Source organism: Cydia pomonella, chromosome 12, assembly GCF_033807575.1.
Source record: "Cydia pomonella isolate Wapato2018A chromosome 12, ilCydPomo1, whole genome shotgun sequence".
Taxonomy (NCBI): Eukaryota; Metazoa; Arthropoda; class Insecta; order Lepidoptera; family Tortricidae; genus Cydia; species Cydia pomonella.
In genome coordinates this window covers 14,414,473-14,437,087 of record NC_084714.1, presented here as the reverse complement: position 1 = coordinate 14,437,087, position 22,615 = coordinate 14,414,473, and the positions used below count along the sequence as shown (strand labels likewise).

The following is a 22,615-nucleotide window of genomic DNA, read 5'->3' as shown; positions in this document are numbered from 1 at the left end:
GAACTTTGGCAATCTTACTAAACATCATGATCAGGACTACCTATAGACATTCATATTATACATTCTATTATTTATTGTTGTGTAAGCTGTAAATACCGAAGTTAGGGTTCTCTAAATGTGAACAAGATGAGATTCTGTTGGACCTAACCTACACAACCACGACAGTGTCCCTTTATACGAGTCCTATTCCAATAAAGATATCGTGTATATCTTTGTATCAAAAGTGAGGCGGCAAAAGCGCCGAGCGTGTCATATGAAATGCGGAGCTAATGCAACAACAAAGAATTTGGATCTCAATCAATCCCGATATACCCAATGGATTCGAAGAGGAACAAAGCTAGAGGCTAGGCGCGCACACGCCGGCACGTGGCGGGAAAGCCCGTAATGAGCCCGCACCTGCATGGCGGAATTAAGGGATTTCTCGCGCCCTCCCGTGGGAGCGCCAGCGGCGGAGGGCGCAGACTGGCACTATTCCCACTCCTTCACACTGCACATGCATATTCAACTCAAGTTCAGGCCAACCAATATAACTAGGGCTCGACCCTGCACAATTTGAAAACATGACCAGCACCCTTATAACGGTGCTCATTCATTAGAGCTGCCGGTGCGATATGGGAATACTCCTATACTGTTTACTCACCATCGTTCGTTAACATCGACACGCGCACTTTCAATAACGTGAGCCAATATAGCTGGGCCAGCGGCGGTTTATGATCCTGGATATTAAGTTACTGTCTGTCAATATTAATAAGGCAACACTGTGGGAACTAAAATTCGAGTAGATACGACAGTCTTTATTGATTATCCTGGTATGCCTTTATTGAATTCTTCAGCTTCAACTGATTTAAACTGCTCTTGAATTTATATACATACTTACCTCTATTATGTATTTTGAGTCTTCTCAATCATGACACTATTTTCAACACTATCTTATTTTTACAATTCAACCGAAAGTCCCTACATACAAATATTGCCATCTACCACTAATAGTCAGTTGCCGAGTCTATTGTCTCTCGTATTTGAAAAGCATTACACAAAGCATGTCGTAATATGGGCGAATAATGCAGATCAATCAGTCGGGGTGCGCGGGCGATGGGAGCGGCGCGTGCTCGGCACTCCCACGGCACGCGCGGGGTGGACCGGCCACAGGGGCACAAATCGTAACCTACCCGTTTAATGATAGCGACACTTATTACCTGGTACCTATTAGCAAACTCTTGATAGACCAGCGGTTGAACAAAAATGGGTTTCGATAATATTAAAGTTTTTTCTTTTTTGATATGTCATTGGGAGTATGTTAAATAATACTTTGGTAAAAAGTTAGAAATTTTAAGGTTGAGCTTTCGGTTATATTTAAATATTTTAATTTTTGCTAGTAACTAAGTAAATATAGAATTAAAGTTACAGAAAACTTTAGCATATCGAATAACACTTCAATTTATGTACAATTCTCAGTTTTTAGAAATCTGGAACAGCTGCTTTCTGGTAAACGTAAAAACACGAGTTATTTTGTAAATATAGAATTAGAGTTGCTGATATTGCAAAATTACGATATTATCGATCAACTTAGTATTCTAGTAAAAAGTTAGACATGTAGACAATGTGCTTGTCTAGATATTTATTTTAGGTTAAGCAGTATAGCTAATATTGAATTAAAGTTTGTAGAGTTAATAATAATCGATCATCAACAATGATCTCAGTTACTAAACAAAAATTTAGAAATATAAAATCACGGCGACACTCATTACTGATATGTATGCATTCCTTGCTTATATAAATACGTTACGTTTCAAACGCGCGGCAAGTTTGCGCGCGCCGCGCGCTGTGGCAGGAGGCAGCGAACAACGGTAGTGGGGAGCGGGGTGCCCTTGACTGCGTCTACGGTCCATCAAAAAAATTCCTAAAGCGTGTTTTAAATTAATAGCAATAGAAAATTGTTATTTTGTTGTTACTATAATAGGTATTGCCCGCGGTTTCGTTCACGTAGAATTCGTTATCGCGTTACATGAATATTATTTATTTATTTAAACTTTATTGCACAAACAAAAAAAAAAACACAAATGGCGGACTTAATGCCAAAAGGCATTATCTACCAGTCAACCATTGGGTCAAATAGAGACAAAAAAAACACATTCTCATACAGATGACCACCCTTCCTTATACCATTTTAAAAGCCAGTTGCAGCTTTTCTTTCCCGATTTTTTTCAGATGTTTGGACTTGGTATTTTCCTCGCGATAGTTATTTGTTTTAAGGGGAATGTTGTTGTTAACCGCTAATGCTAATATTGATAACCGATAGTTATATAGAGATACGTTATAAGGAATATGCACCCTCATGTTATTTATTTCTGATAAGAAATAAATGTAAGACAAAATTCACAGTGATACATTTCAAGTAGGTTGCCTTGTAAGATTGCGTACGGATAGTTTTTTTGTTTGTTATTTCATCGTATGATATATCAAATGAAAGCTTATTTGAAAGTTGCCGTATTAAAAAAGTTGGTCCAGTTAATGGTCGCCTAGATTAACCGATTTTTATATAAAATGTAGGCAACCATGGACTGGACCAACTTGTTAAAAAGGCAACCTAGTACAGTTAGTAATATAGTACCTGGGCGACCGAGCTTTGCTCGGTTATAACTATTTATTGTAATATGGTGGTGATAATCTACATAAACTTAAAAAGTAAAATGTGAACTGACAATTATTATTATTTACAATCGATTTTAACCTTACAGCACTTGTCACAGAGTAACGCCATCTATTGTCGATTTCTCTTATTACATAGGTCATTTTTTTTACTAAATTAAACTTGTGTAAAACAATAAAAATTAAAAAATTATATATAAACTTGAACATATAAAAAAAACAAAAGTTAGTCACTGGGCGAGATTCGAACCCGTAACACTCGTTTAGAAGTCCGCGTCTTAACCCGCTGGACCAGACGGACAGTGGCCGGCAACACGAAATTAGTGACCATATTCTGCGTCGAAAGGAAAACGCATGAAAACTCGAAAACACGCGTTTTCCCAAACATAAGACTAATCTAGATAGATTGTATACCCCCAAAAACCCCTATATACCAAATTTCAGCGAAATCGTTAGAGCCGTTTCCGAGATCACAGAAATATTATTATACAGGGCGTCCCACGGCGATGCCACATGGAGGGAAAGTACCTTAAATATCATAGATAGCATATTTTGCTGAAAGAAGACTTCATTTTATTTTTAAAACTTAGTTAAATTGCATTCATACTTTTTTAATTTTTTTTGAAAAAAAAATGTATGGAAAAAAAATATCGCGTCATTGGAGGAAAAGTACCTTAATTTTTGTAAATGAACATCTTACTGAAAGAAGACATTATTTCGATTTAAAAAAACAAGTTGAATTGCATTTTAAATAATTTCATGGTTAAACCGGGAATCGAACCCGCTACACGAGAAAAAAAAATACCTTGTAGCTTTGTCATACCGATCGAAAGGCTTCAATGTGAGAATTATTTTTTTGCCAATTAACATAGTGTTGGAAACAAAAGGAAGACCATTATTTTTTTCATTTGATGTGAAATTTTGATTAGAATAATGACATTCCCGTATGGGCATACAACTAATCTTTCATTTTAAAGTACCTATTACTAATGAATCAGGACCCACTTGAGAAGTACGCATCATTTCCTTATTATAATTGTAGTGCATGATAAAATGATAAAGAGATAAGTAATAAGTAGGAACGTACCTGTTTGTATGCAATCAATTGAGTTTGTGTGCATAATGTTCTGCCGTATGCGTAAACGACAACGAGCGTATTTTAATTCTTGCTATAATGTGTTTAAATTCCGTGTTTCGTGTCATTAAATTAAATAAATCTGTTAAAATAAGTGTCAATTATTGTTTAAACATGTTTTAAAATTACTGACTAGGCAGAAAAACAAGTATCTTAAACTATGATCAGGTGTTGAAAGTAAAAAAAAAAAGTTTAAAAAGTTTGTTGGCGGGAATTGACTATTTTATTTAGTTATTTCGCTTTACGAGGATTTTGTTACGACGGTATTGTATTAAATAACCATGGCGTATCAAAATAATGTTGATTTAATGGAAGCATACTTTTTGAACCACAAAAACTTAACATTAGCCTTAAATTGGCACCGTGAAAGATATCCTGATAGAAATACACCATCTCGATTTATTATGAAACGGTTGGTGGATAATCTGACAAATTTGGGACGTTTCGATCATCTATTACCACAACCACGGCACCAAATGTTAAACACTGACGATGAGCTCGACATTTTGATATACTTTGAGGCAAATCCTAAATGTTCAGTGAGGGAAGGTGAAGCAGAAACCGGATTTTCGAAAAGCAAAATACACCGTGTACTGAAAAAATACAAATTTAAAAATTACGTTGAAGGGCGATTAGTACAAAAATTGCAACCGGGTGATCCTGGTAGACGATTGATTTTCTGCCGAGAAATCGAGAGGCTCATTCTAGAGAATCAAGATTTTCTTAATAATATTATCTGGTCTGACGAAACAAACTTCAGCAATAATGGTATGTACAACAGACATAATAACCGCATCTGGTGCAGGGAGAATCCCTTACGTATCCGCGAGACTAACAATCAAGTGCGTTTTTCCTTCAACTGTTGGTGTGGTATTGTAAACAACCGGGTCCTCTTAGTACATTTTTACGAAGGGCATCTAAATACGGATAGGTATTTAGAAATACTTGAGATTTTAAGAATTGAGATAAATAATCTTCCGTTGGCAGAACGACAAAACATTATTTTTCAGCAAGATGGGGCTCCGGCTCATAACAGTCACAGAACAAGGGATTATCTCAATGAACACTTTACTTCCTGGATCGGAACAAATGGAGAAACTAGATGGCCGCCAAGATCCCCAGATCTAACCCCGTTAGATTTTTTTTTATGGGGTTATGTAAAAAATGTAGTTTACAAGAACCAGTATGAAAATGTCCACGAGCTACAAGCAGAACTTAGACGTATTATTTTAAATATCCACCACACCATAATTAAAAAATCGACAGGGAGTGAAATAATGAAAAGAGTGAGACTTTGTATTGAACAGGATGGAAAACATTTTGAGCATTTGATAAATTGATTTAATTTTGTATTAAAAATATTAAAATGCATGGCATTTTTATTTCGTTATTTAGCAAAAAAGTAATTCTCACATTGAAGCCTTTCGATCGATATGACAAAGCTACAGGGTATTTTTTTTTCTCGTGTAGAGGGTTCGATTCCCGGTTTAACCATGAAATTATTTAAAATGCAATTCAACTTGTTTTTTTAAATCGAAATAATGTCTTCTTTCAGTAAGATGTTCATTTACAAAAATTAAGGTACTTTTCCTCCAATGACGCGATATTTTTTTTCCATACATTTTTTTTTCAAAAAAAATTAAAAAAGTATGAATGCAATTTAACTAAGTTTTAAAAATAAAATGAAGTCTTCTTTCAGCAAAATATGCTATCTATGATATTTAAGGTACTTTCCCTCCATGTGGCATCGCCGTGGGACGCCCTGTATATATATATATATATATATATGTTATGGACCAAGTGATAAATTGGGTATTTTTCATAATGCCCGGGCATTATGAAAAATGCCCAATTTGAGATGGCCATGTGATAATAAATAAATATGCAAATAATTAAATTGCCCGGGCATTATACATACTGCCGCTCACCTATTGGGCAAAGTAATAAAAAAACATTTTTCAATACTATTATTTTTAATTTTAACATTAAAGTGAACGTAAACTTCCTTCGTTTCCTAAGATGCATATAGCTATGATCATACATCATCTGCCTGCGCCATTTCCCATCATCTGGGGTCGGCTCTCCTTGTCCGTTTTCTCCATTCTGGGAGATTTTGGGCGATATCTGGGTTCATATTTGCTTGTTTCAGGTCTTTTTGGACCGTCGTTAGCCAAGTGGCGGAGGGCTTTCCGCGCCCATGCTTCGTTGATGGTATGTCTAGGGCTGCTCGCATCATGTGGTCTTCAGGGCGCCTGAGGATGTGTCCATACCAGCGCAAACGTTTTTCTTGGACTTTTTCAACTATGGGGGCGATTTTGAAGCTACCTCTGATATATTCGTTCCTGATTTTGTCGAGCCTGGTGACGCCCGCTGGCCAGCGTAACATGCGCATCTCAGTGGTGTGCAGCTTTGTGAGATGTTTCTTGGTAGGTTCCATACAAAATAGCCGGTTTTGTAGAGTTTCCCTTTGGTTTTTAGGGACATTCTTTTTGTTTCATACCTATGGTTATACAACTAGAAATATAACCCAGAAGAAGCCTAAAGATACTGCTACAAAACAACAACCCTAGAAGATCCGATACTCCAGCATCGTGGCGCCGGTGCTGCTTAACTGAGTAGCGGTGGTCAAGGGAATCACCGCGGAGTTGGGCCGAACCGTCGACGCCAATCCGGTGAGGACAGGCTTTCGGTTCTAGCCCAAATCAGAAGAGGAGTACCGTACAGAGTTCAAGTATCTCGAAAAATTGGACAATGCCCTAGAGTGGAACACCTACGAGTTAGACTCGGATCGGATGAAGGTGGCGCTCCAAGCTTTACCAGCAGACACGCCACTAAACGAAATCAAGAACGCTTGCGTGGACCTAGGGTTCACTGTAGAGCACATCAAGCAGATAAACGCCAGAGAGGGCAAGCCGGGCCGAGTTTACTTCTTGCAGCTCGCCGCCCTTCCTCCCCCTCCCCCTTGCGAGAATATACCACGATCTACAGGGTGAACGAGTTTCTCTTCCTGAACTCCTTTATAATAGAAGCATGGAGGGGGAAATCTGGACCACCGCAGTGTCACAGCTGCCAGGGCTTCAGACACCATTCGAAGGTCGGTCATAGTCCGCAAAAGTGCGTCCTCTAGTTGTGCAGACCTCATCCAGCAATAAAATGCCGTAGGCCAAAAGAAGAGCCCTATACATGCGCCAACTACACGGGCTCTCATCTAGCCAGTTACAGGAGATGTATCTGAGAGAGGCCCATAATTGGAAGGTGGGCATGAACGCACACACGGTCCGTAAGAAGGCAGGCCCGGTGACGAAGGCTAGCGTTGCAAAACTCACGGTGGAATAGTCGGCGCCCGCATCCCTGATGGCGCTGGCGAATGCCCCTACTCAAGGCGGCGAAAGAGACCAACCAGCGGCCACCAACACCACCAAAAAGGCTACAAAGAAAAACATAAAAAAGACGAAGCCCACAGCTCCTGAAGCCGCAGCTCCAACCCAGCAGCAAGTGACAAGGATCTGGCTGTAATATTATTATCGTAAGGCTTTATTGAAATCAATTTTTCAGCATTTAATCTTATATGTACATCTATAGCTCTATATAAGTTTGACAGCCAATCCCTGGCATCCGTAGTCATTGCGTGCAGATTGCTTTCATGCCTCCCGAAAAACGTCTCTTGGGGCATTCTTCCACAATGTGCGTAGTTGTTTGGTCTGGCGCGCCACATTACAGTTTGGTGAGGGTTTGTAACCCCATTTGTAGAGGTTGTGTTTACAGCAGTGGTTATTTTGTTGATCTCGATACTGATACGCGCATGTAATACCTCTGGTGTTTCAGGCGTCCATAGGCTACGGTGACTGCTTACCATCAGGCGGGTCGTATGCTTGTATGCCACTGTCGTGGTATAAAAAAATACTGTTGGAAAACTGAGTTGTGTGCAGTACGAGTTCCAGTTTTCCTTCCATTCCAGGTTAACGTCGAAGCATACTGGGCCCTGGATTTGGAAGTCTGACCATCTGGTCTACGAGATTTGAGCCGTGCGTTAGGGAAGCTACCCAGTGTTTTTTCTGTTTTATTTATGTAGCTAACCAGAGTCCTCTCCTTCTACATGGTTGAGAGGATGAACCTGAAGAAGCATGTCGTCGCAGTATTCCTCGACACAGAATAGGCGTTCGACAAGGTCTGGCATGAGGGCCTGCAAGCCAAAGCTGTCAACGTCATCGGCCCCACGTCGAGTCATACACGTTGTCAACTCCTTCCTCACCAACCGACGCTTTCAAGTGGCAGTTGACCTCGCGGGAGTCCCATAAGAAAGCTATCTATCGCCATCTTGTTATGCTTGGTACACCGATGATATTTCGGTGGTTGGCCGCGTCAAGCTGGGTCTGTTCGCAGACGACGCAGTGTACTACGCGTCGTCCATCACACCAACCCACGCCTCACTGAAGATAAATCGCTAGCTTGATGTCCTACCTGAGTGGCTGACCAAACGGAGGTTCTAGTTGGACGTCACCAAGACGCAGCCGCTCCTCACGAGAGCAGCCCATGCGAGCAATTACTAGGCGAGGAGATATATTGGAAGCTCATGGCACAATTCCTAGAGGTCACACAGGGGCATCACAACGGAGCAACACACGGAGGAGTTAGTGAGACCGGCTATAACTGCGCGTACCCTGCTTCGTCTACTGCTCCACAGCAGCCATTCCCCATACGAACAAAGCTGGGGATCTATAAGACTTACTTGCCAGGACTCTCCTGCTAGGAGACGCTGAGTCTCCAAGCGATTGTTAGAGGGCCGCCAAAAAGGGCCAGAAATGGCCACCTCAAATCCCCCAGAAAGGGAAGTAAAAAAAAGAAGTAGGTTTTTACTATAATTCGAAACTGAATTACAAAAATAAGATCCGTCCGCGTCCGCACGTTGCTATCACCGTCTCTGGTTGGTCAACGCGTGTCACGCGTTTGTTTTCCTCCTCACACCTCATCCAATGTATCTTTATTATCAAATTGCCCAACGGCCATGTAGCAATATTCATAATGACCAGACAATGTGATAAATAATGAAGTTCAGGTAATAATTTATCACTTGGCCCGATATAGCTTGCCATTATTCATAATGCCCGGGCATTATATATAATGCCCACATTAATCACTTGGTCCATGACATACCTATACAAGAATTGCTCGTTTAAAGGTATAAGATAAAATAACTTTTTTTTGATATATCATGTGACGTTTTCGTTTACACACTAAAAGCACAGTGTAAAAAGTAACAGTGGGCCGACGCCTTTGATGTTTGCGTAAATGCCGACACCGCTCAAGGTCTCCGTACCTACCTAGGGTTATCACAGACTTACACAACTGCCCAAAAGAGGATAGAAATGTTTTTAGTTTTCATGTTGTATGATGTATGTGTACTAATTTTACAAATGACGTCCATTTTGGAAATAAAGATGGCGGACGTCACTTTTTTGAAAAAGTCGTCATGGGTGTTGTTTTCTGGGTTTTTAGGGGTGTGGATTTCAAAAATGGCATCTATTTTGAAAATAAATATGGCGGACGCTACTTTTTGAAATGGGTGTCGATGTGTGTAGCCGTGATATCAACCACCCTTAATTCTAAAATGGTCTCTATTTTTGAAATCTGCACCAACAAGAACCGCCAAAATTGACGTCATTTTTGTAATTGGAACCCCGAGGAACCTCGGAGATGACACCCATATCGATTTTTAAGAAAAATTAACGTCCGCCATCTTGGATTTCAAAATAGACGTCATTTTCGTAATCGGAATCCCGAGGAACCTCGGATACGACACCCATATCGACTTTTAAGAAAAAATAATTTCCGCCATCTTGGATTTCAAAATGAACGTCATTTTCGTAATCGGATCCCCGAGGAACCTCGGAGATGACACCCATATCGATTTTTAAGAAAAATTAATGTCCGCCATCTTGGATTTCAAAATGAACGTCATTTTCGTAATCGGAACCCCGAGGAACCTCGGAGATGACACCCATATCGATTTTTAAGAAAAATTAATGTCCGCCATCTTGGATTTCAAAATAGACGTCATTTTCGTAATCGGAATCCCGAGGAACCTCGGATATGACACCCATATCGACTTAAGAAAAAATAATTTCCGCCATCTTGGATTTCAAAATGAACGTAATTTTCGTAATCGGATCCCCGAGGAACCTCGGAGATGACACCCATATCGATTTTTAAGAAAAAATAATGTTCGCCATCTTGGATTGCAAAATGGACGTCATTTTCGTAATCGGAACCTCGAAGAACCTCGGAGATGACACCCATACCGATTTTTAAGAAAAATGAATGTCCGCCATCTTGGGTTCCATAATGGATGTCATTTTCGTAATCGGCACCCTGAGGACTTTCAAAAATAATGAAAACATCAAATACTACATGATACATATACAAACAGAAGCAAGAAACAATTTCTTGCTTTTTAAAGTCTTAAACTACTCATAATTTCTTAAAATAAGTTATAAAACATGTCCGCCATTTTGAATTTGAAAATTGATATCATAATTATGATATATTTTTGTTTACACTGAGACAAATAATTAGCACATGTCGTATGAAATATTTTAATTGTGTGTTTTTTTTTATTTTTTTTTATACTACGTCGGTGGCAAACAAGCATACGGCCTGCCTGATAGTAAGCAGTATCCGTAGCCTATGTACGCCTGCAACTCCAGAGGAGTTACATGCGCGTTGCCGACCCTAACACCCTCCCACCCCTCGTTGAGCTCTGGCAACCTTACTCACCGGCAGGAACACAACACTATGAGTAGGGTCTAGTGTTATTTGGCTGCGATTTTCTGTAAGGTGGAGGTACTTCCCCAGTTGGGTTCTGCTCTAGATCTGGAATGACATCCGCTGAGCTGTGCCCTACCACACAGAGCCAGATGACATTTACAATGCCCATACCTCTCTTATAATGCCTGTGCTAAAAATGTGATTGCGAACTACCTGCAATAACTATACAGTACCTGGGCGACCGAGCTTTGCTCGGTTATAACTAACTATTTATTGTAATATGGTGGTGTATAGGTGATAATCTTAACTACATTCTTTTACTAAATTAAACTTGTCTAAAACAATAAAAATTAAAAAATTATATATAAAATTGAACATATAAAAAAAACAAAAGTTAGTCACCAGGCGAGATTCGAACCCGTAACACTCGTTTAGCAGTCCGCGTCTTAACCCGCTGGACCAGACGGACAGTGGCCGGCAATACGAAATTAGCGACCATATTCTGCGTCGAAAGAAAAACGCATGAAAACTCGAAAACACGCGTTTTCCCAAACATAAGACTAATCTAGATCGATTGTTTACCCCCAAAAACCCCCATATACCAAATTTCAGCAAAATCGTTAGAGCCGATTCCGAGATCCCGGAAATATATATATACAAGAATTGCTCGTTTAAAGGTATAAGATAATTAGGCATTAAAACACTCGTGTGATCTTTTTAAGAAACTCACTTCGTTCGTTTCCTAAGCCCACACTCGTGTATTTTAATGCCTTTTATTATGTAGCAGTAACATAAACTACTAATATATGTTGAAAGTAAGTACAGGCGGCTAACTAGGGAATGCAATCCCGATCCCGCGGGATCCCGATCTCGCGAGATCCCGTGTAATTTTTCGGGATCAATCCCGACGCATAATATGACGGGATCCCGTTTGGGATTGACGGGATTGGGCGGCAGTCGTCAGCGATGATACACACGTATTATATCGTAAAGAACCGAACTAAGCAGAGATTAATACGGCAGTATTAAACGAAGATGACTTGCCTTGATGAACTTCAATGATTGCAGAAGATTTGAATTTACGTGCTACTGCTGTACAAACTAATATGTCACTTAAAGAGGAATTAGAACAAACTCTGCCAGCATCTAAAAGTCCCTTTACACGTGTATCCACGAGCTTAGACAGATTAGAGTCTGTCATAAAAAAGGAAATGGATTTATTTGAGTGTGGAGGAACAAGGGGGAGATTTTTGCAGTTTGCATATAATTGCTTCGACACGCTGTTGCCAACCAGTGTTGAGTCGGAGAGGGCATTATCAGCAGCTGAGTACATTGCAACGGATGTAAGATGCCGTTTAGCAGATAGCTCTCTTAATACCCTTTGCTTTTTAAGAAGTCACTTTCAAAATCACTTGTAATACTCTCTAATTCCTTGTTGTTTGGATTTTTATTACAGTTATACTTATTTTTTTGATTACCTTTGCTAATTTCCAAGGAAAACTGATGATGATTTGGTTAATAATATTAAAGAATAAAGGTTTTTGTTTTCTGTCTATTAATACGTTATTTTAATTAACGTCACCATCACAAACATACGGTTATTATCGTTTTAATTCATTCAAATTTTACTTTTTTTTTAATCTACTCGGGATCCCGAAAATTCCGGGATCCCGCGGGATTGATATTTCTAATCCCGCGGGATCTCGAATTTGCAATCCCGAGTCGGGATTGCATTCACTACGGCTAACACAATGGTAACAATGGACAAAAGTTTTGAAAATGTAATTTTCATCATCGTCACTTGGCTGTACATTTGAGGGCCTATCGCGAACCACGTTCGACGTGTTACCTCTCTGTCGCACTTGTAAATTCGTACGTAAGTATGACAGGGAGGCAACACGTCGAACGTGGTTCGCGGTAAGCCCTCTGATGCCACCTCCATTAGTCTTTTGTACGCCGGTATAGCCTTCGACTCAATGTATAATCTACACTTTTTATGGAAACGTAGTTCCTCCTTCCCGTAGAAATATTTAACTTTCCCATCACCAAGAAAGATTATTTGCTCGCAGTTATTAACTGCTCAATTCCTCGTTTTTTCTCTGTTACTAAGTCAGTACAGTACACATATCAAACATTTTTCACTCATTTTGAAGTCATAATAACTTTTATTCTATAATTAAATTCATGTAATGTCCGCATTTAATTTATGTGCACGATAAACAAACAAATGAATGATTTGAAAGAAAAGACAAACAGCGCTTGCGAAGCTGAGCGGGGGGCGCGGGCGGGGCGAGGTATCTATCGCTCACTACTCGGGTCGGCTACGTAGTATGGTCAAGTTAAGGAAAAGTATGGAAGTAAGTCGTGTAGTCGTGCTTTTTTTGGATTCGTTAGATGGCGCAACTAGATTATTTCCCCCGAGTTGCACCGTTTCTATTATGTACGGAAGACCGTTAAATTTTAGGTATAAACTATAAAGTGCCGTAATTTTGGAGTAAATTAAAAGCTATTGGGTTCAAGCTAAGTAGTGTATAGAGAACACCTTGGTGCATAGTATATCTTAATTAAGAAGATGTGCAATGTATGATACCCTAAAAAATTTTTTTTTTTCGATTGCGGCTCGAGGATAAGTCAGTCGGTTGGTGCAATCTCAAGTTAAGCTTTTTAAAGCATTATAAACATTCAGTTAACTTTGCACGCCTGGGCAAATTATGGAACATGTAATTTTAATTATTTTGTACATTGTGCTTCGGGGGAAATTAAGAGAGACGTGAAAATTTTAAAAACGGTACTTATCTAAAGACACTACATTTGCACTAAATAAAAAATAGATTTTTTTTACCGGAAGTTTGTAAAAAAGTAAATAGAATTAATCGCAACGAACTGCAAGCGAAGGTGGTAGGCAGCACGCGACGCGGGGCGCGCGGGGCGGGGAGATAGCGCAGCGCGCAGCTAGGGTTTGCAATATCCGACAATTTTTCGGATCCGGATACATAGAAATAGGATATCAAGAACGACTGTCAAACTTCAAAAGTGCGAGCAAAAATGAAATGCAAGTTTGTGCGTGAATTGTCTATGTGAGATCAAAAATAGTGATGTCATGTTACAACATATTAATAATCTATCGGTGTTTGACCGCTTTATCGACTACTTATTTTATTCAAATGTGTTTGATTGTATAAAAAAATGTTATAGGTATAAAGTCGCTTCCCTTAAGGTCATACAGGGCCCAAAAGGTGCCTTTGATGAAACCAGCACCATATTTTAGTATGTTGTTAAGCATGTTATTCTGACTAAAAAACCATCGGGAGACAGTTTCTAACGTGGTTAAGTCACCACGTCATCAAAATGGCCGGTGCCGTGTTCAGAATATTGCGTATACCACAGAAAGTATGTCACATGTCAGCTTGTGTGAAAAAGCAAAATTAAATGCACTACAATATGGTTTATACATTTGACCTTGTAAATACCATAGTTTGTGAGAAATTTTAAGTTTTATTTAAATTTTCCCGAAAAAAAAACCGTTTTTTGTTTTCATCAACTTTACTAGTAGCTTTACAGGAAAACATTGTATCAAGATATGAATGCTACATTAATTAGCTATAAAATTCCATTAAAATTTTGAAAATCGGTTTATAAACAAGTAAATTACACTATTTTTGTTCCATACCGGATGACACCACCAAGAGTCGGATGGCTGTTTCAATACAATTTGCAAGGCAAATGATGTTTAAGTAAAGGTAACTTGCTGAATTTATAGTAAAGTAATATTTTCGATAAAAGTATTATTATCAAAACAAAATTAAGAATACTGAGATCGTTTTATTGTAATTTACTCCGGATCTAGCTAATTAAAGTTAAACACTAATTAAACAAAATTATTTTTTTTACGTATTATTTTGTCCCAGAGCATGCACCTTCGCATGCGCAAAGCATAGTGTATTTAAATCCGTGTTTTACTCACCCACACTGAAGAATACTGAGATCGTTTTATTGTAATTTACTCCGGATCTAGCTAATTAAAGTTAAACACTAATTAAACAAAATTATTTTTTTTACGTATTATTTTGTCCCAGAGCATGCACCTTCGCATGCGCAAAGCATAGTGTATTTAAATCCGTGTTTTACTCACCCACACCCTTTGCAGCGTTCTTTTCACTTGCAAGACAATAGCTCCTTGCAGCTGAGACTAGCATCAGGAAGGGTTTTCTACAAAGAGAAGAGGTGTACGCTGGTCCATCATTTTTCTTTTGCCAAGCCTAGTTGCAAGAATCTAGCATTTGTGGGTAGTTATTCAGGCAAATTGGTCCCAATATTGGTCTGTTAAGCCCTTTTTATATGCTGTAGGAGAGCATCCTGTTAAAGGAATATACTCGATCGCTCTGTTTTTTCCTAAACAAGATCCTCCTCGCAGTATTTACATTACCTAATTGTGTCACTACTAGGAAGATATATATAGGGTTTGCAATTAGAATATTGTGATATTCTAATTATTCGAATATCCACCCAAAATAAATATCCGAATAAACGGATTTAGATAACACCGAAATAACGTTTTTAACTATGTTTTAATACAAAGATATTACCCCAACCAATTTTAAATGATTACTTGATTACTATAAATTATAATAGCTAACATAATGTTATCTATAAAACCGTACTTAATAAGGAGGGTTTATATCTGGATTAGCTGGTGCATAGTTGGAAATACATCCAATGCCTCACCTCGTGTTCATTCGTCATGAAATACTAACTATGAAAGCAATACTTACTTACTTACTTACTCCACTGGATCAGTGACCCAAAAAGAATCTTGGCCTTTGACACAAGAAGAACGACACTCTGCTCTATTCTGCACCACTCCACGCTAGTTGGACACTCCGAGGGCGAAAATGTGTTTTAGGGCTACATCGCTCCTGCGGTATATCTTCTCACAGCCCGATTCTCTCCCGTCCACTCCAAGTGACCAAACCTGCGAAGTCATGCGGCTATAATCTCGCTAATTATATTGGGTGCCGCAACTAGCTACTCTAGCTTCCTATTTTTCCTACGCTTTCATCTTCTCTATCTTCATCTCTGATAGGTCCCAGAATATTCCGCCAGAATTTCGTCTTCTTCACTAAGAACCTGTTCTTTTTTTTCTGAATTAGAGTCCAAGTGTAATAATACTTACCCATGCCATTCATCAAAATCTAATTATTGTGTTATAGACTCGAATCATGGACAGTCTACTGATCAGCTTGGAAACTAGAACTCGGTGAAGCGCTGCTGAGCATCTTAGGGCATTTTGGATTCGAACATCTATCTCCTCTTCCCGATTACTTTAGGTAGGTCTTTTCTTTTCGATCTGCGGTGGCAGCATGGTTCTATTCTTATCATTTCTCACTATGCCCGTCACTTTCGCGCTTACATACTTGTTAGAACGTGACAGGCATGATGACAAAGGATAAAGAGCGTGACGTGATGTACCTATCAAAATTGATGTGCTGTTAGTATTTGAATTGATTAAATATATGAAAATACTATATTTAAATGACAAAATGGTATGAAATCATTCATAAATTTCATTAGAAAATTGTTTCGGTTATAGGTCAATAACTATATTTAACGGATCCGTAATATCCGGATCTTATGACCCGGTGGATCCGGATCTTATATTTGCGGATATCCGGATATTTCGGATATCCGGATCTCAAACCCTACGCGCAGCGATTGTTCTGAGACAGTTCGTTTGACACTTTTAACGGGCAACGAGCACAAATCTTTCTTCTGGCATTAAAACGGAACTATTGTTTTAAACATTCATTGAGTGAACTAAGTAGTCTAACGTTTTCGTAAGTCTATGGAAAAACGCGTTTTTTCGAATTTAACAAACATTGAGTGTACCTGTATTTAATTTGTTGACTGTCTGTCTGCATACTCAGAAACCCTACTACGAGTATTTTTGCAGTACATGCCACTACTCGTGCCTCAAGAGCCGTGCTTCGTCGGTGCGTTTACGCGCGTTCCTTCTCTTGCCACTAATCACGCGCTTGTCGCTTCTGTGTATTTATTGCTCTACGTTTTTGGTACTTGATTATAAAACTGCATGTTCCGTATAAAAATGCCAATTTTTTATGGGGTGCGAATGTAAACAAAATCAAATGAATATGATTGCATCAATTTCCAAGAGTATTAAAATTTCCCCCGAAGTACAACGACAGTAAAACATGAAAAACTATTTTCCGGGTGTCGCACCCTGGTGCGAATTTGACATTGGATTTAGATATTTTTTCTAATTATTTACTCAATTTGCACCGAGTACATTACTTTCCCCAGACCCGCAATGGCCAAAATAGATTTTTTTGTATGTTGTTTTTTTTTTACCTGTTCCGTAGCTTAAATTAACATAAATAACACGTGCGAATTTAGATATAAGTGTTGTAAAACGTACGCCAAATTACACCGAGTACACCTTTTTTCTCTTCTTAGTTATAACCATTACATTATTTTCAGCCGATTTCACCCCTTTCCGGGGGGGTGAATTTAGTAACGATTGTATAAAGTTTGATTTTTAGCCCATACAAAACAATCCGTAATGATTTTATTAGTCCTTAGAATTAGTTCCCGACTTTAGTGAAATTTGACTTAATTTGACCGTACTAACGATAGGCTCCCGCGCGCCGAGCCGACATGTTGACGGACCAGCGCGGCGTGGTTATGAATTTCGCGTCTTTTTAAGTTGATTTTACTATTACAATGCAAGCTACACACAGATATTTCTACCTTTCCATAAAATGGCTGCATATATTATTTTATAGTAATAGACTTATCTCTACGGACTTTAATTCAATATTAGATCTTACAGGACAAAAAACGCATATTAATTGTAAAGCACATATCCTATTCTTCTAATTTTTTGCCTTGCCTATTAACTTAAGAATTTAGATATGATATTGTGGATTTTTCAAACTTTAATTCAATATTGACAAAATAATAAGCTAATTTGAGTTTGACAAAGTAGCACGTTGATTTTTTTCTAAAAATTTGATAGCATAAAGCCTCATACATATTATAAAAGACGATGCTTAAATTTTGTACTTTAATTCAATATTCAAAATTCATCAATAAAAATACATAAATACCTTATTTATATCTAACGCTCGTTCTAAATTTTCTTCATATATTACAAATATGCTTAAAAATATGTCCCATAACAGATAAACATCACTTTTCACTCTTTAGAATTATCGAAACTTATAGGGCAAAAATCCGGTCCCACTATTGGTCATGAGGCACATGTATGATAATGTTTGTAACTTCGCCTTGATTCTTAATTTTTAAGACAAGTCATCAGTCACGTGTTTACTGCTCAAAAAACTAAAATTTGTATGGTGTCCAAGACAACGCTCAAACAAAATCAAATGAGACCGCGGCCGGCAAAATGTATCACTTTGTCGCTTGCCATTAGGACGAGATTTGCTTGTATCTTTATACGAATAACCTTACAAGGCGTCCTTATGGCAAGCGACAAAGTGAAACGTTTTGCCGGCCTCGGTCACAAATATCGTTTAATACAACGATTATCTGCTGCGTCACCTGTTCAGTCAGAGATAAGACGAGTTCAAAGACAAAATGAACTGGGTGCATAGCCAACATGCCAATCGTGTACGCTCCGTGGCGACGTACTCGTCTATATAATAATTTTTAAGAAAAAAAACCGACTTCAATGAAGGAGACCGGTGAAAGAACGATTATTGTTGATTTTAGATTTCATACAATGAAATTAAAAAGACAGCGTCCTACGCCTAATTATGTAGAAAAGGAGATAACATGTTTTTTTTTGCCACTGCACCCACCTTGACACATTTCAGATTTTCCCTATGGTTGACTGGTAAGATACCCGCAATAGGGTATTCGGCTGTATTTAAGATAAATTATTTCACACCATGCATGAAATAAAGCACCAGATAATTATTAAAAAAAAAACTAAATAAGATAGAAATATAAAAATGTGCATTGAAAACCTAACTGCTTGGCACAGAGAACAAATTGCCAAACGTGAACTATGCATCATTCAAGAGTTCCGTTGTGTTCATCATCAGCAGTTCCACTTCATCAAATGTCACTTTTTTAAATGTAAATGCTTGATTTGTTACAGAAAATACAAAAATCACTATATGTATACCTTTCATATTTGAAGAGTTCCCTCGATTCCTCATGGATCCCATCATCACAACTGAGTTTTGACAAAAACGGGACCAATCTGTATATACATAAATTCAAACAAAAAAATAATTTTCAAAATTGGTTCAGACATGACGGAGTTATGGAGTAACAAACATTTAAAAAAAACATACAACCGAATTGATAACCTCCTCTTTTGAAATCTTGATGTTGGTTAAAAAGAGAAAATATTTTCCCACTTCTAAATATTTTCCATTCTTTAGAACGAGTATGTTATTGACACAATGAAATACTATTAGGTACCTACTTTTAGAGTAAGTTGACGAAGCCTGTTGCAGATTTTACCGTTGTATTGTATTGTGACGGCGCCTGTCGCTAATACTAGGTTTATAGATTTTCCTTTTTGTCAACATTTGCAATACAAAAGAAAAAAATTAAAGTCAAACCCATTAATCTAGAATATATTATGCTGAAGCAATCGACGTCAAAATCGAAGTGATTTGTTAAGATTTAGTTAGTGGAAACCGTTTTCTCGCTTTACCGTTGTATCGTTGTAATATACCGTTATTTCGCTAGGATCGCAAAGCTATTCTTCCCTCTTAAATGTTCTAGGATTGCTGCTTTTAACCTACATCTACAAACATAGTCACTATTCATACACCTGACTCATTATTAACTCGATAAATTCAACAGTGTGTAACAAACCCATGTCTAAAATTAAGTAGGTCCTACTTGTCCCATCACCCTATGTTTAAGATTAATAGATAATCTCCGCCCAGCACCACTTGTCCCTTGTACCTTTCCTGTTTACAGTGCAAATTAAGATGGTCATAAATTTTATGGTCCTCTGACATAATAACAGATATTCGGTCCTGTCTTGCCATTTTCTCACCTGATAGAACAAAGCGATTAGAGATGCTCAGCAAGCGATTTTTTTCGCGTCTACACCTTCATCATTTATTTACACAGACATAAAAGCACCTTACTTATTTCAAAGTTCTTAAGGTATATTTATCTGGCCGCTAATTTTTTACATGACCTTTTTTGTACTTGTCGCCACCAAATCGACAAAAGGGAATACCTGCTGCCCTAAGACAATATTCCGAAACAAATTGCACTGCAAGGTGCGTTTGATACGGTATCGAGATAGTGCGCAAAAAAATCGTACGTGTTTAGACAATATCTATGTGCAGGTATGGGAACTAATTGACGCCCGTAAATCTAATATTCTCAATACCTGGTTTCAGCTCAGCAATAAAAGATTTAAATAACAAACTGTCGTTTTTATCTACGAACAGTAAACTGTTATTGTTGGATAGAAACCGTTGTGCTACCAACGTTGATCGGTTATTTTTTTTTTAATTTTTTAAGATCGATCAGCAATTAATAATTATAATATGAAATAAAATAAGTAAGAAAAATGGATTATATCGCGTATAATCAATTTACAATTCATAGCGGTAATCGAAAACAACATTAAAGTAATAAGAACTTTTCTTTTCCCAGGGTCCCCAAGGAGCACTTTGAATGTCCGTGATTCGTCACCATTAAATTGCGTTATTTGAATCGCATCACTTAAATTTAAATGGCATTCCAAATAACACCAAATGAAGCAATTCACTACCTGAGTTCTTTACTCCCGCCTCCAAGGGGACTCGACTTTTTGCCGCGCTCGTTTTTTATGGTCATTGGACTGTAGTTGTTACGATTCGGACCTCTTTGTGTGGTCGCATAGGAGCCGGTAAAGTAACTATAGGTATGGTATAACTATAGATTTATACGTGAGGTTTGGTTTCCGCCACGGATGGAACACGTCTAACAGAGGTAGCTAATATAAACTTCTAATTTTATTGGGTTGCCTAGTATCCGAAAATTATGTTAGCCCCTTCCTTACTAAAAGTTAATAAATCACACCGCGCTAGGACGAATGAATGACGATATGGTGACAGATGATACAATTTGTTTCAGTGTCTTTTAAGTGGTTACTTATAAGTAAATATAACGTAATTTGGGAATAAACTACTGATGTTATTACGTAGGCAATAGTAGGCACATATGTTTATTATACCTGGTCCGGAACTAGTTACATACCTGTTTAATACTGATAAAGCGATTATAAAATTACTTATCAGTTATCACTCAGATAGGCCAGGACTTGCGTACTCGCATGTTTGTTTTGCTTTAGAGTATAGAGTATGAATTCACCTCTGCATCGGAAGGAATTGTCCAAAAGGAACAGTAAAATAATATTAATGAGTTTTAGTTCAGCCTTTTTCGTTGCGTTGTCTGTCTGTTGGTGTGTCTGTAATCTAATCTTGCAAGTTAAATTTGACCCACTTCCAATGAAGCTATGTAAATTGGGTGACAATACAATATTACTCTGTGATAAACTAATTGTGTTTGGGGTTTTTACTCGCAGAATTGTCTCGATGATTTGATTTGATTGATTGATAATTGTTTGTTTGTGGTTGGATTTGTTAGAAGGAAAAGTACAGTCAGCGATAAAAGCTTGTACCAAAAATAAAATTTTTGACCAAAACTTATATTATCTAAACAAGGCTTGAAAACTTTATGTCTATAAATATTTCAAAATCGTTTAACTATAAACATAGTTATTTGTTTTACATGGGGGCAAAGGTGTTGTTTAACCGCTCGTGCTAATATTGATACCCAATTAAGCGAAAATTCCAAAATTAAACCACGAGCGTAGCGAATGGTCTAAATAGTGGAATCTTGAGCATTGCGAGGGTTTCAAGGCACGAGGATTAAACAAACTTTGCCTCCGAGTTAAACACAAAAAATTTCACCACACCAACGCGAGGAAAATACTAACTATGCAATACCAAAAAAATCAAACCAAATCAAATGTAAATGAACGTAATAAAAATATATCATTCAAAATCATCATTTAAAAGTCAATTCTACCAAGCTACATAAGGATACAATTCAAATTTTGTATTTGATTACTTTGCCCCACATGTGGATAAAATGCAACTTTCTCATTAGTTTTTGAACAATCAAGAGGGCCTTTAACAGTTGGTGTGGTGAAATAGTTATTTACAATACAAGTGAGAAAAATAGGAAATTCGTAACGAGTATATAATGTGCTAATTTACGCACTAGTGCGGAAAAGTAGCACCATATGTACTGTAAAATATAATAAACGTTTCACGACTCTACATTCATTACTTGCAGTAAATTAGGCAATTTAGTTAAATAGACTATGTTTAATGTAATAAAGTAATATTATTAGAAAAAATATTGACTTATCCAGTCCACAAATAGCTTGATAATTTATTTCGCATTCGGGTACGTTTGTAGTTTTTACAGGTAGTGGCCGAGCCCGGGACCTTTCAGAGGACCTGTCCCCGTGGGACCGCGACAAGTGGATGCCGTCACGTACGGCCATTGTTCCACTCCCCCTCCCTCCCCCCTTCCCTCTGGCTCGCTGCAGCCTGTTCAGGCGTAGCTAGGAAATATGCTATTGCCTTCATATTAACCTTTGCTAATCGATGCAGAGGGTGACTTGAATTTTTAGGTCGGGTAGAGGCTGGCTCTCCTCTTGTTGGAACCTAAACTCTTTATTATGCAAATTAAATACTTATCTCGTATCAAGTACCTTACTGACAACTGGGAAGCCTTGCGACAACTCTGGCAATTGAGTTAACGACAGATGTGCGAATGAAAGATGAACTCTACATTTTTTTAACTACCTATGTAGCCTAGGCACGACGCATATGTCCTTAAATACATAGTTAATATTTAGGTATATAGGTACTCTATAAAAAGGATAAAAGGGAAATAACCTTAAAAGAAAGCATAATTGCATATCTAAATTGAAAAAGAAGTGATTCTAATGCCTGCTCTACATTCGCTATTATTCGATTTACCTATATTACA

The 22,615-nt window shown here is 38.0% G+C and overlaps 1 protein-coding gene across 1 annotated transcript; it reads right to left on the bottom strand.

Moving 5' to 3' along the window:
- Positions 1–5,646: 5,646 nt before the first annotated feature.
- LOC133523685 (uncharacterized) lies at positions 5,647–6,228 on the bottom strand. The gene has a single exon (XM_061859364.1). It carries the CDS (start codon positions 6,219–6,221, stop codon positions 5,850–5,852), a length of 372 nt encoding a protein of 123 aa, XP_061715348.1. The 5' UTR covers positions 6,222–6,228; the 3' UTR covers positions 5,647–5,849.
- Positions 6,229–22,615: the final 16,387 nt, after the last annotated feature.